Source organism: Schistocerca nitens, chromosome 4 (genome assembly GCF_023898315.1).
Source record: "Schistocerca nitens isolate TAMUIC-IGC-003100 chromosome 4, iqSchNite1.1, whole genome shotgun sequence".
NCBI classification, from domain to species: domain Eukaryota; kingdom Metazoa; phylum Arthropoda; class Insecta; order Orthoptera; family Acrididae; genus Schistocerca; species Schistocerca nitens.
The window spans coordinates 305,174,246-305,188,344 of NC_064617.1; the positions used below are offsets into that span (position 1 = coordinate 305,174,246).

The following is a 14,099-nucleotide window of genomic DNA, read 5'->3' on the forward strand; positions in this document are numbered from 1 at the left end:
CTGGACTCTGCAGTTGCAATAATGACATCTAGCATCAATATTTGAAGTGATTATACTTAACAAAAAAACCTCAAAAGAAAACACTAGTACACTGAGTCGCACGGAGTAGGGGGCACGTGCAAAGTATTGGTGTCCGAGAATGAAGCATAACGGCAACTGCCAGTTGCAGTTTCAACAACCAGCAAATGTGCTCTATGACCTTTGGGGCCCCTCCCAGGTGTCTTTTGTGAGACCCTGTGTATAATTTTTTTTTCCTTTTCTCTTTCATACTGTTCTCTCGTTATTTTGTGCTTTGTGATTTAATGTTTACAGGATGGCATGTGTTTTTGCACTTAGACATGAAATAACATTATTACTAATAAAAACAATAACATGGACCTGGTTAGCAAAAGTTTGTAAACCTTTTATTTGTGATTTATTGTATGATGATTGCATTCTACTGAAAAAATTAAATTCATTGATAACATTTTTTAAATAAAATTTTAATTTTTAATTATTAGTTGTGGTTCGTTAGTGTTTTCATGCTGCAGTTTTTATAATCTGAAGATAACTTTATGCAATGGCTGTATATATTAAAGTACATACTCTGTTGATGGTTTTTCTTTCTAGGTACCTGGAACATACGCAGATATCATCTTCACCTCATGGTGAAGCACCACGTCCAAGCTATGAAACTGAGCTGCAGACATTGCATGAAATGATTCAACAAACTGTTGCTAATCTTCTCACTGACCCTCAAAATTTGGTCAAGCAGACATTGATGGAAAATGGCATAACCAAATTATGTGTTTTCTTTGGTAAACAAAAAGGTGAGCTATAATTTCTTCATGAATTTAACTGCTACATGTTGCTAGACCTTGTGGATTGGCTAGTCAAAACAAAGGAGATTGTCTTATTTAGGAACATTGGCCTATAAATACTTTCTCTCACATTTGCTCCGCTAATCACAATGTTGCTGTTACATGTACTAGAGACTAGCCCATCAGGAAATAATATATTCTCTCGGGATATTGTTATTGCATTGGTTTTACTACATTACTCGTGACATAAATATGGTGGCAGCATCTAGGCAATGATATGTTCTGTGAAGCATATCAAATCCACATTGAGATATCCAAACTTATACTGTCACAAACAGGTGGCCACAGCAAGAAGACTTGATATATTTGAGTTTAAAATGGGCAGCTTATAGCCGATATATTTTTACCAGACCATTATTTCCTGTCAAAAATAGTGGTATGTTGAAAAAAATTGTGTTTCACCAATTGAAATTGAGTTGGTAGATTCAATGTTTGTCATAAAGGTTCTCCTTTATTAGCTGCACATTTGCTTTGTTGCCCAGCCTCCAAATTGTGTTCAACGACCTTGGAAATCCAGTTTTTTGTATCAGCTGAACAGTATTTCAAAACAGGTTTTTCATTATGTGTTCACTAGCTCATGATCATGGGATGATGATCTGCATTCAGGAACACAGTATTTGGCCAAGCCTCTCTGATACTAACACCTTCAGTTCCTCCACAGGAGACAGTCATGGAGGGTCTATTGAGCGTGGGACATGGCTCATAAATCTACATCTGTGTCTACATATACACTCTGCAAGTCACTGTACAGTGCATACCAGTGAGTGCTTCATGCCAGTGTTAGGGTGTTTTTTCCCATTCATCTTTTGAGGCAGGGAAAAATGACTTTGTATGTGCCTCTGTACACATTCTAATCTCTATTTTCTTATTCTCACGATTGCTATATGCAATAAACAGTGATGGCAGCACACATTTCCTTAAATATATGGATTCGCTAGATTTACCCAACGGGGCTTTGAGAGAACAGTGCCACCTTTTTTCCAAAGATTACCATTTAACTGATTGGATTCTAAACACAGTGCTGCCGGTAGGTGCCTGACCGTTAAGTGTGTGCTGTCATTAACTATCATTGAACAAACAATGCATTTATAGGGATGATATATCACATTTAAATGTCAGTCTCTGCAGCACGTTACAATAAAGTAGCTATGTAACCAGATGAGCAAATCAGACCAAGCTCTATGGTTTGAAATTGTGCAAACTTAAATTTTGGTTTTATCCTTTTTATTTTATTATTAAGATTTCCCATGAAGCCACTTATGTGGGCAGCAACAATGAAATAAATGGTGTTTGTTTCTCTTTTCCTGATGAAGGCTGTGGCCAAAAGTTTACATGTAATGTCTTATTGTGCATGTCTGCAACTTAATATGTCATCATTATGGTAAGTTGCTGTTGTGGATTGGCAAGACAGCCAATCCACTTGGAGGAAGCCGAAAGGCACGCGTTTAAGCTCACGCAGGCTGGTGTGAGATCTGGAACAGGACACGGAAATGAGAATAGCCAAAAACGTACGTAGCTGCTGGAATACTTATCTTTAATCCATAATTGGTAAACATCGCTCTTGACGGTACATGTTTTACAGCATGAATAGTGACTGGTAATGGCGCCTTGCCAGGTCGTAGCAAATGACGTAGCTGAAGGCTATGCTAACTATCGTCTCGGCAAATGAGACCGTAATTAGTCAGTGAACCATCGCTAGCAAAGTTGGCTGTACAACTGGGCAAGTGCTAGGAAGTCTCTCTAGACCTGTCATGTGGCGGCGCTCGGTCTGCAATCACTGATAGTGGCGACACGCGGGTCCGACGTATACTAACGGACCGCGGCCGATTTAAAGGCTACCACCTAGCAAGTGTGGTGTCTGGCAGTGACACCACAATTGCAATCTATCTTTTCCTACATTGCTGATATTCCTACCTGAAGTTTCCATTGTTTGATTTCTTCTGGGTGTCTTTGGCTTTGGAGGAACCCAGGATGAAACAATTGTTACCAAACTGTTAAGTAATTGATTTTAGATTATAATATAAGTGTGGCAACTGTATTTATTTCTGCTTTCATGTCCTGACCATTCCGCATCCCTCATCCCTCATCCCTCAACCCTCTCCCTCTCCCCCTCCTCCTCCTCCTCCTCCTCCTCCTCATCCTCATCCTCCTCGTAAGTAGAGAGTCATCTGTCAGCAGTTGAAGGACTATTTTTTCCCCTATTTACCTTCCATTCCTCTACTATAACCTGATGTGTTATTCCAGTTAGTCTTATGTGTCTTTTGAGAATCAATGACTGCAAGGTTGCAAGCACACTGTTATGTACTCCTTTGAAGGATTCAGCTGCATCCAAAATGTGTGTCATATGCTGTGGCAGTCACATACTACATGTCAGACACTATTTATGCCCAGGGACGGGAAGAGTTTGCATAAATGGAAGAGGAAAAATAACACAAAACTTGCGGTTTTTAACAATGTAATGCGAAATTGGTGGTTTACATGGAATGTCATGAAATTTGATATTTTTCCATTCCATTGTAAAACTGCTGTAAATCTGAGGACATGACCTGTTCAATATATGTCCACTGTAAACTGAAAAACTTAGATGTAGCATTTAATTTGAACCGGACTTTGTCCATGCATGTGATTTCTCTTTGTCAATTTTTGTGCTATTAAGTTATTGGTGGGGGAACTATTTACAAAATTAAAATATCTCTAGGAGATAGTACTTTGTCAGAGTGAGTACCTATAATTTAGTATAGAGAAAGGTGTAACCAAGAATACCTGTTTATATAGGTAGCAGAGGTGCCACTGAGTGAGCATGTATGATGATCCTAAAATGTTTAATCGATGTTCTTGAAGGATAGTGTTTTAATGAAATACTGGCCACTGTGAAACAGGTTTTCCATGATTACGTAGTTTGAATATGATGATATAGGTTTCTACTTTTTGTTTTTGATTTTACTCAGCTCCAGCTTATTCTTTCCCACTTCTGCTTTAAGAATTTTTCAGCTACTAAAAGGAGAAATTGAACTGCCCTTGAAAATGAGAAAGAATTTTTGAAATACTTTCTGTGTCCTATAGAGTAAGGACAAAATCGAGCAGTATTCCACATCTAAGAAATGTTGAGACTCAGAGATTTAAAAATACAGTTTAATATCATTGAACTGATAAATGTGTTGTTTTAATCTGTGTAAAACCCTGTAAGAATGGTAGGAATGGTTCTCTTCATCCAGTTGTCACACAGTCTGCTTTATCACACTGCAGTATGTACTGCATATGAATCGGGAGCTACAGTACTGGAATGGAATGAATTAATCCAGAAACACCTAGAAGATAACTAGAATATTATGAACTTTATTGTGACAACATCACAGCCAATATTCTGTAAAAGTATCCAACTTGGTGTAGAAAGGGAAACTGCAAAGTATTTCGCTTCACAACTAGTTGAAGTTATTAGTGAAACAAGTGTGGAGATTTTCATAGTAGTGGTCACAGACAACTTGTGAAATATGCATGCTGTGTAGAAAATAGTAGAGTACCAATACACACACACACACACACACACACACACACACACACACACACACACACCTTGCATAGGCTGTACACCACATATATTTAATCTACTACTACGAGGTGGAAGTAGTATCACTGAAAAGTGATGCCTTTGAATTTTTTATGGGTAAACTCTTATTAATGATTTTAAAATAAAACAAACTCCACTAACCTTCTACATCTTTATTCTTCATGTCTACATATTGCAGTGATGCATGTGCATAGTTTCAAAAGGTCTTGTGTGTGGCAGTGCTACATTGTCTGCAGAGGATGCCTCAGGTGTGTGTGTGTGTGTGTGTGTGTGTGTGAGAGAGAGAGAGAGAGAGAGAGAGAGAGAGAGAGAGAGAGAGATCGTTGTCAGAGAACACCACAGTCTTCAGTTTATTTAAGGCAAGCCAGACTATTCTCAGCCTCAGTTCTCGATGTGTATGTAATTGGTTCCTGCTGACTGTCACTCAAATACTGTGTTCAAGTTGTTAGTGCTTCAGCGGAATACAGTTGTGTTCTGTCTACTGGTCGTGTTGTACTTATACCTCATCAAAACACAAATGTATTTCTCAACTGTACCTCTGAAAATATCTCTCCAACAGGAAACGAGTTTGTTGATACCGTCACTCTAGAATGTTTTACTTTGTTGACAAAGCCACAACCTTATCTCTTCTTGCACTGCTTCATCACTGTCAAAATTAAGTCCTCTAATTTGTTTTGGAAAAAGATGAAAATTGGATGGGGCCAAGTCAGAACTGTACAGAGAACAACTGATGCCGGTGAACCCAAGACATTGGCTTGTTGCAGATGTTTCAATGCTCGTGCGTGCTCTGACATTGTTGTGATGGACGGAAGGGTGCTCAGTGATTGGACAATTAGAAATTCAATTACAGTATTTTTTTTCCATATACCAACATAGTTGAACCACACACCACCATGTTACACGCTACAGTTCAGAGCCCTCTAAAGGCAGAGGCATACAGCTTTGTCAGTAAAGCAGGAAAGTTGACCGAGTAATAGGCGTAACACGTAATATCTCAACTGATATTGAGAACAGAATAAAAAATTCAGAAGCATTACTTTTCAGCATATTCTCATAATAAAGGATACAATGACTCTGAAAATGCTGGAAGAGTGCTTTCATCTAATGAAGAAAATAGTAAAATTCCATAAGGAGCACCATGTCCCCCCAAGCTTTATTGAAAACAAAGAGGAAAGAGAAATGCTGTTGTACATCTGTTTGTTGGGCAGGTACTGTGATTTGTTTGGACAGTTTACTTAAGAATAAAGTGGCTATGTTACAAACTGTTGTATGCCCAATTGTGCAGTGTGACAGAACACTTCTGTGTTAGCAGACAAAACATGGCAGCAATTTGAAGAAGCATGGCATGTCTTGTGATCAATATCATAAGCCAAATGCAAGGTAGAAGCCAATAATGCTGTACTTTCAGATGCACGTATGTCCTTTGGTACCATTTCTAGGGAAGTAGACTCAATACTCCAAGAATGTAATACACTTTCTCCAGTAGACAAATCTTCCATTAACGTGCAGTGGCCCTGAGTCACAAGTATGCACGTAAAGCTGTTTGTGTTGTGACAGATATGCTGGATCCCCATTTTAAAGGGGAAATCCTCATTCAGGAGGGGGAAACACAGCCTCTGGACTTCATCACGACAGTTAACAAAGTATTGTGATATGACAGTGGTGGTGTAATGTGACATTTGGCACCATTTCGGGCAATTGAAGGCTTTGTCCAACTGAATGCTTTATGGATTGCTGCAAAACATGTTTCTCGTTATGTTTGGTGGAAAGGGTTATGAACTAAACAACTCCTATCTTCACTTCCTGGTAGAATTTTGAATGTCCTATCTTCCTTAACAGCAAGTGAGCATAACTCGTCAGCTCACAGATAAATTCACACTCTGTTATGAAACAGACTGTCTCCAGGTACAACCGAAAAGCTGGTTTATGTAAAGTGGAACATCAGGTACATGGGTGACACATAAGTCACTGAAACATTCCGGTCTTTGTATGATGATGAATATGGTTAATATTATTATGAGAGACTATGGGGAAGTATATTTAATTTTGTTCCAGAGATTAAATGTTAATTTCTTTGTTGTTGTGCTTTTTCAGTGAAAATTGTCTCTCTATATTTTTCTATCATGTACAGTGGTCTATATGAGTTGCTCGACATTGTTTTGTTGTGTGTTTTCTGCTCCTAATATTTCAAGTACAGTTTGCACATGGTTTGCAGTTATATATTGAATAATAATGAAATATCTGTATTTTGGACTATGAAATGTATCTAAGAACTAAAATATCCATTGTAACAAAAAAATGGTTCAAATGGCTCTGAGCACTATGGGACTTAACATCGGGGTCATCAGTCCCCTAGAACTTAGAACTACTTAAACCTAACTAACCAAGGACATCACACACATCCATGCCCAAGGCAGAATTTGAACCTGTGACCGTAGCAGTCGCACAATTCCAGACTGAAGCGCCTAGAACCGCTCGGCCACCACGGCGGGCCCCATTGTAACATTTTTTGATATTTTTCTTTATGTGCAGTGAAATTGCCAATCTTAATGAATTATACCAATTGTAGCTGGTATTAAATAGTTTGATATTTTACCAGATACCCATAACTGGTTTTAAACATTGCCACAATAATAATTAGAGTTCATGCTGGTTATGGATATGAATTATTAACCATTAAAAAATTGAATTTCTTCTATTATGGTATTTGATAAGGTTCTCTTTATTTAGTTCATGAAGCCTTGACTTGTGGTCCTTAAACGGTATTGTGTTATGTTTTCCAGCTAATGATGTGTTGCTGTCTCATATGATAACATTCTTAAATGACAAAGAAGACAGACATCTCCGAGGGTCATTTTTTGACTGTATTGTGGGAGTTGCAGCATATGTTGGCTGGCACTGTTCACCCATTCTTACTCCTCTTTTGCAGCAGGTAAGTCAAAATAATAAAATATTTATGGTTTGTGCATCTCTCTCTCTCTCTCTCTCTCTCTCTCTCTCTCTCTCTCTCTCTCTCTCTCTCGTGTGTGTGTGTGTGTGTGTGTGTGTGTGTGTGTGTGTGTGTGTGTTTGTTTGTTTGTTTATAACTGAATATTTATCCTGAATTTTATAATTTTTGTTCTGTGAAATTCAGTGATTAATAAATATAAAATAATGTAATTTATATGTAAAAACAAAGATGATGTGACTAACCAGACAAAAGCGCTGGCAGGTCGATAGACACACAAACAAACACAAACATACACACAAAATTCTAGCTTTCGCAACCAACGGTTGCCTCGTCAGGAAAGAGGGAAGGAGAGGAAAAGACGAAAGGATGTGGGTTTTAAGGGAGAGGGTAAGGAGTCATTCCAATCCCGGGAGCGGAAAGACTTACCTTAGGGGGAAAAAAAGGACGGGTATACACTCGCACACACACACATATCCATCCACACATATACAGACACAAGCAACAAATGTAATTTGTTGGTTATTATATTGTTTCTGTGGCTGTTTTGGAGTCCTCAGACATATGAATAGTCTGCAGTAATAATTATTTATAATCCTGAAACTCTCAGGTGAAGGTGTTTAGCTTTATTAATCATGAAACATATTATGTTGGTATATTTGTAAAATAGACTGGAAGCTTAATCAAAGAACTTACTGCAGTACAAGGCAGACAAAAGATTTATTTTGAAAAGCTATAAAAACAAAGATAATAATTTTTTCCAAATTTAATAATTCCCCATATTAAATCACAAAGAAGTGCACTTACAAAAAGTAAGAATGAAAATATTAATTTTAAAAAATAATATTAGAAAATTATCTGTCCAGGTGTACACATTCTTTCAGCCAGTTCATCATATCTGAGGTAGCTCATCATATCTGTGGCATTGGCACTTCCCATTGAGGCATTTTCAGGTCTCTAATTCTAATGTCCAGAAACACTTTTCATGTTGTTTGGTCCAGTGATTTTGGGAGGTGAGGAGTGAGACAGTACATCCCTGTAATGGTTACGAGAAACTTTAAAAACAGATGTGGCCATGCGCGCACATTCTGTTGTAACATTAGCAGCTGAATCAGCAAGTGTTGTGACAGCCAAGAGGGCATGTTTTGACAGCTGTGGGCCAAGCTGGCCCATTTGCTCTAGATTTGTAGTGTCTTCAATAGATGTTAGCACCCTTTGAGGAGCAGTGATTGGCAGGCCTGTGAGTACAAGAAATCTAGAGCTTAAGTCAGCTGACTGGAGGCTCAGGCCGCATGGTGTAAAAAACCCAACTGTTAATGTGGGCTCAGAAGAGTATCTGCCATGGCCAACTGAACTGAATAGAGAAAATATCAAATAAGGGCAACTTTAATAAAGACTAAACCCAGCCAGTTACAGAGAAGCCATTAACATGGCTACAAAGACAAAATTTAAAGTGCATGGGTTAAGACATGCCCTCGCATGAAGTGTAGTTTTTGAGATATTTAATGTTAAAGACACTGAGGTGTCGGAGTGATCTATCGATTTTGTCCTATAAATGTTCGATGGGATTCATGTCACGTGATCTAGGTTGCCAAATTGCTTGAACTCTCCAAAATTTTCTTCAAACCAGTTACGAACAATTGTGACATGGTAAATTGTTATCATAAAAATTCCGTTGTTGTTTGGGAACATGAAATCCATGAATGGCTTCAAACTGTCTCCAAGTAGTCAAACATAACCATTTCCAATCAATGACCAGTTCAGACAATGGAAAATCCAGGACGGAATAATGACAATATTAGAAACAGGGTAGACTACTTGTTTGACAGTCTTTTTGTTTGCCAATTGGCGATTCAACATGTCCTCTGTATGGGGAGTAGCAACCTATAATTTTTTTGTAATATTGTCCATGAACTGTTTGGTTGTATCAAAGGATCCAGTCTATTCCATGTAAATTCAGCCCACACCGTCATGTAGCACTCATGTCATGAATGGTTTTCTATGGAAACCCCAGACTGTGGCCTTGTTTTTCAATTTGGAGACAGCCTACTACACCTGCTGGAGGCCTGGTATCCTCTGTACTGTCTACAAGTGGGACTTCCGTGGCTGCCTGCCCCGTTTCCTTCAGGAATTTTTTAAAGACTGAGTTTTCAAGGTGTGTGTGGGTTCTACCATCTCGGTCACCTTTCTCCAGAAAAACGGTGTGCCTCAGTGTTCCGTCCCGAGCGTCATCCTCTTTGCTATCACCATTAACCCTATAATTGCCTGACTCCCGTCAGGCATCTCCAGCTCCCTTTTCATTGATGATTTTGCCATCTATTGCAGTTCTCCACGGACATGTCTCATTGAGCAGTGTCTTCTGCGATGTCTCGATTGTCTTTACTCATGGAGCACTGACATTGGCTTTCATTTTCCCACTGACAAAACTGTTTGTATGAATTTCTGGTGGCGCAATTAGTTTCTTCCACCATCTTTACATCTTGTGCCTATTGCTCTTCCATTTGTTGAAACTATGAAATTTCTGGGACTCATGCTTGATAGGTAACTTTGTTGGTCCTCCGATGTGTCTTACCTGGCAGCCCGTAGTACGCGGTCCCTCAGTTTCCCATGTGTCCTCAGTGGTACTTCCTGGGGAGCAGATCAACCCACCCTCCTCTGTTTGTACCGGTCCCTTGCCCGCTTGAAACTAGACTGTGGGTGTTTTGTTTATGCGTCTGCACATCCGTCCCCCTTACACTGTCTCCTTACTATCCACCATCAAGCCATCCGTTTGACTTTTGGTGTCTTTTACACTAGCCCAGTTGAGAGTCTGTATGCAGAAGCTGTTGAACTATCAGTGTCCTATCACAATGAATTTCTACTCAGCAGATATGCATGCCGTTTGTCTGCCAGATGTGGCCACCAATCCTATGCCTCCTTCTTTGAAGATTCATTTAATCGCCAATATGGGGCGCATCCCTCTTCTCTGTTACCTCCTGGAGTTCACTTTTGGTTCTTACTCCGGAAGCTTAACCTCACGCTATCTGCAACTTTCCTGATGGGTGTAAACCCTTCACCATCTTGGCTTCATGCTGCGACCCATGTTCATCTTGGCCTTCATTTGCTTCCTAAGGACTACTTCAGCCTTTAGTTTCACGACCTGCGCATGGAACTTTACGGTAGTACCTTTGTGTACGCTGATGGCTCTCAGCCTGACCGTGATGCCGGATATGCCTTCATCATTGGCACTGACGTTTTTTGCTGTTGGCTTCCAGAACACTGCTTATTATTTACAGCAGAGCTCTTCACCTGTATCAGACCACGCATTACATCTGATGACACAGGCTTTTCAATTGTGTCATCTGCTCTGACTCTCTCAGTACCCTTTAAATCCTGTGTGTGCTTACACTGTCCATCCCTTAGTGCAATGAGTCCAAGAGAGCTGTCACTTGCTCACCCTTGTTGGAGCCACTGTGATGTTTATGTGGGTTCCTGGTCATGTTGGTCTGACAAGAAACAAGGCTGCTGATGCTGCTGCCAAGGCTGCAGTCCTCATACTTCAGCCTGCTAGTTCTTACATTCCCTCTGATGATCTCTGTTTTTCCATCTGTCAGCAGAAGGTGTCACTTTGGCATCACCACTTGTCCGTACTTCATGGGAACAAGCTTCGGGTTATTAAGCCTCTCCCAGCGGCTTGGACGACCTCCTCTTGGCCCTCTCCTTGTGAGGAGATCATTTTAGGTAGGTAGCTTATTGGGCACTGTCTTTTTAGCCATTGCCATTTGTTAAGTGGTGCTCCCCCCACCACTTTGTACTCGTTGTGCTCAACCTTTGATGGTCTGCAATTTCCTGACAGAATGACCCTTTTTTTAACCACTTATGTTCTCATGTGTGTTTGCCATCTGAGTTACCGGCCATTTTAGCGAACAACGCACAGGCTAGCGAACGCTTTTTACTTTTTATCTGTCATAGCAATATGGCCTCCGTTTCTGTATGGCTTATTTAATAGAACTTTCTCCACATACTTGTTTTTAGCTGCCTTCTCTTCCATCACGTGTAGTCGTTTTTAACTCTTCTCTTTGTCTTCGTGTTTTAGAAATCTGATGTTGGTGCATATGACAGTAGTTGTTTTTGCAACCTAAACCAAAACAAACAACAAACCGCACTGTTCTAATGGATATGTTCATCGCACATCCCACAATGGTTTCTGTGGTTATTTCTTGCAATGTTGTTGTCTGTTAGCCCTGACAACTCTACGCTGATCTCGGTCATTAAGTGAAGGCCCTCAGCCACAGTGTTGTATGTGATGAGAGGTAATGCCTGAAATGTGGTATTCTCGGTACATTCTTGACACTATGGCTCTTGGAATATCGAATTCCATGCTCATTTCTGAAATTGTATGTCCCATGTATGTAGCTCCGACTACAATTCGGCATTGAAAATCTGTTAATTCCCGTCATGTAGCCATAATCACATCGGACACCTTTTTACATGTTTCACCTGAGTACAAATAACAGCTCTGCCAATGCATTGCCCTTTTATACCTAGTGTAGCCAATATTGCTGCCCATCTGTATATGCGTATATCCCATGACTTTTGTCACCTCAGTGTATTTTATGAATAAAATGACCTTTAAAAATTAAAACCTGAAGAATGACTTAAGTGATTCTTACAGACATAGTGTCTATGGATTGATCTCTACAAGTGCTATTGGATTGCTATAGTAGATTTTTCTGAATATTGCATATTTTAAATTACAGGCTGGAATTACATTGCGAGCACAAAAACTTGAATTATCCCTTAAATGAAATAGGAATATTGCAAATTGCAGCACCATTAATAAAGAGATATTACAAGGGATATAAGAGGTTAATTGGTTGTTATTGTGTATTTTTTATTGATAGCATAAAGGTGCAAAGTAGTGTCTACCTGGACAAAAACATTATTTGTGACTAAACCATTTGAGTTACCTAAAAACTACAATCACCATTAGAAAGCTGATGAAATTTACATCCAAATTGATATATAATACATGCATGTAACACTAAATTTATAGTTTTGGTTATGTTATTGGAAGTCAGAAGTGTGGAAACTTGAGTCACATCAATGCGAATGTATAAAGAACAGTGACCATTTTCATGTGGGGGCACTTTTCATTCGTGTGGCAGTCGGGGTTCAGATCTGGAAGATACAGGACGTGTGGGCAGCTGTAAGTCACATCACGAGTGTTTCGGAAATATTTCTAAGTATTTGGTTGTTGACCTGTGATTTTCACGTGTTTCGATAGTGAACACTGAAACATTTTCAGCTTGTGTGGATTTAGAAGATTTCACATCAGGAGAACAGGTTGCGTTGGGGCCTTCTGATATTTGTATCTGTTGATAGTTAATACACTCCTGGAAATTGAAATAAGAACACCATGAATTCATTGTCCCAGGAAGGGGAAACTTTATTGACACATTCCTGGGGTCAGATACATCACATGATCACACTGACAGAACCACAGGCACATAGACACAGGCAACAGAGCATGCACAATGTCGGCACTAGTACAGCGTATATCCACCTTTCGCAGCAATGCAGGCTGCTATTCTCCCATGGAGACGATCGTAGAGATGCTGGATGTAGTCCTGTGGAACGGCTTGCCATGCCATTTCCACCTGGCGCCTCAGTTGGACCAGCATTCGTGCTGGACGTGCAGACCGCGTGAGATGACGCTTCATCCAGTCCCAAACATGCTCAATGGGGGACAGATCCGGAGATCTTGCTGGCCAGGGTAGTTGACTTACACCTTCTAGAGCACGTTGGGTGGCACGGGATACATGCGGACGTGCATTGTCCTGTTGGAACAGCAAGTTCCCTTGCCGGTCTAGGAATGGTAGAACGATGGGTTCGATGACGGTTTGGATGTACCGTGCACTATTCAGTGTCCCCTTGACGATCACCAGTGGTGTACGGCCAGTGTAGGAGATCGCTCCCCACACCATGATGCCGGGTGTTGGCCCTGTGTGCCTCGGTCGTATGCAGTCCTGATTGTGGCGCTCACCTGCACGGCGCCAAACACGCGCCTGTCGCGACACCACTGGAGGCGGGCTGCACGATGTTGGGGCGTGAGCGGAAGACGGCCTAACGGTGTGCGGGACCGTAGCCCAGCTTCATGGAGACGGTTGCGAATGGTCCTCGCCGATACCCCAGGAGCAACAGTGTCCCTAATTTGCTGGGAAGTGGCGGTGCGGTCCCCTACGGCACTGCGTAGGATCCTACGGTCTTGGCGTGCATCCGTGCGTCGCTGCGGTCCGGTCCCAGGTCGACGGGCACGTGCACCTTCCGCCGACCACTGGCGACAACATCGATGTACTGTGGAGACCTCACGCCCCACGTGTTGAGCAAATCGGCGGTACGTCCACCCAGCCTCCCACATGCTCACTATACGCCCTCGCTCAAAGTCCGTCAACTGCACATACGGTTCACGTCCACGCTGTCGCGGCATGCTACCAGTGTTAAAGACTGCGATGGAGCTCCGTATGCCACGGCAAACTGGCTGACACTGACGGCGGCGGTGCACAAATGCTGCGCAGCTAGCGCCATTCGACGGCCAACACCGCGGTTCCTGGTGTGTCCGCTGTGCCGTGCGTGTGATCATTGCTTGTACAGCCCTCTCGCAGTGTCCGGAGCAAGTATGGTGGGTCTGACACACCGGTGTCAATGTGTTCTTTTTTCCATTTCCAAGAGTGTATTTTAAAAA

The 14,099-nt window shown here is 41.1% G+C and overlaps 1 protein-coding gene across 2 annotated transcripts in view; it reads left to right on the plus strand.

Annotated features, from left to right (window-relative positions):
* Window positions 1-14,099, plus strand: part of LOC126251958 (phosphoinositide 3-kinase regulatory subunit 4) — a 209,624-nt gene that overhangs the window by 117,125 nt on the left and 78,400 nt on the right. For both annotated transcript variants that reach the window (XM_049952721.1, XM_049952722.1), the window contains exons 12-13: window positions 610-809; window positions 7,212-7,360. In XM_049952721.1, the coding sequence (XP_049808678.1) occupies window positions 610-809; window positions 7,212-7,360 (349 nt within the window). The remainder of the gene's footprint in view (window positions 1-609; window positions 810-7,211; window positions 7,361-14,099) is intronic.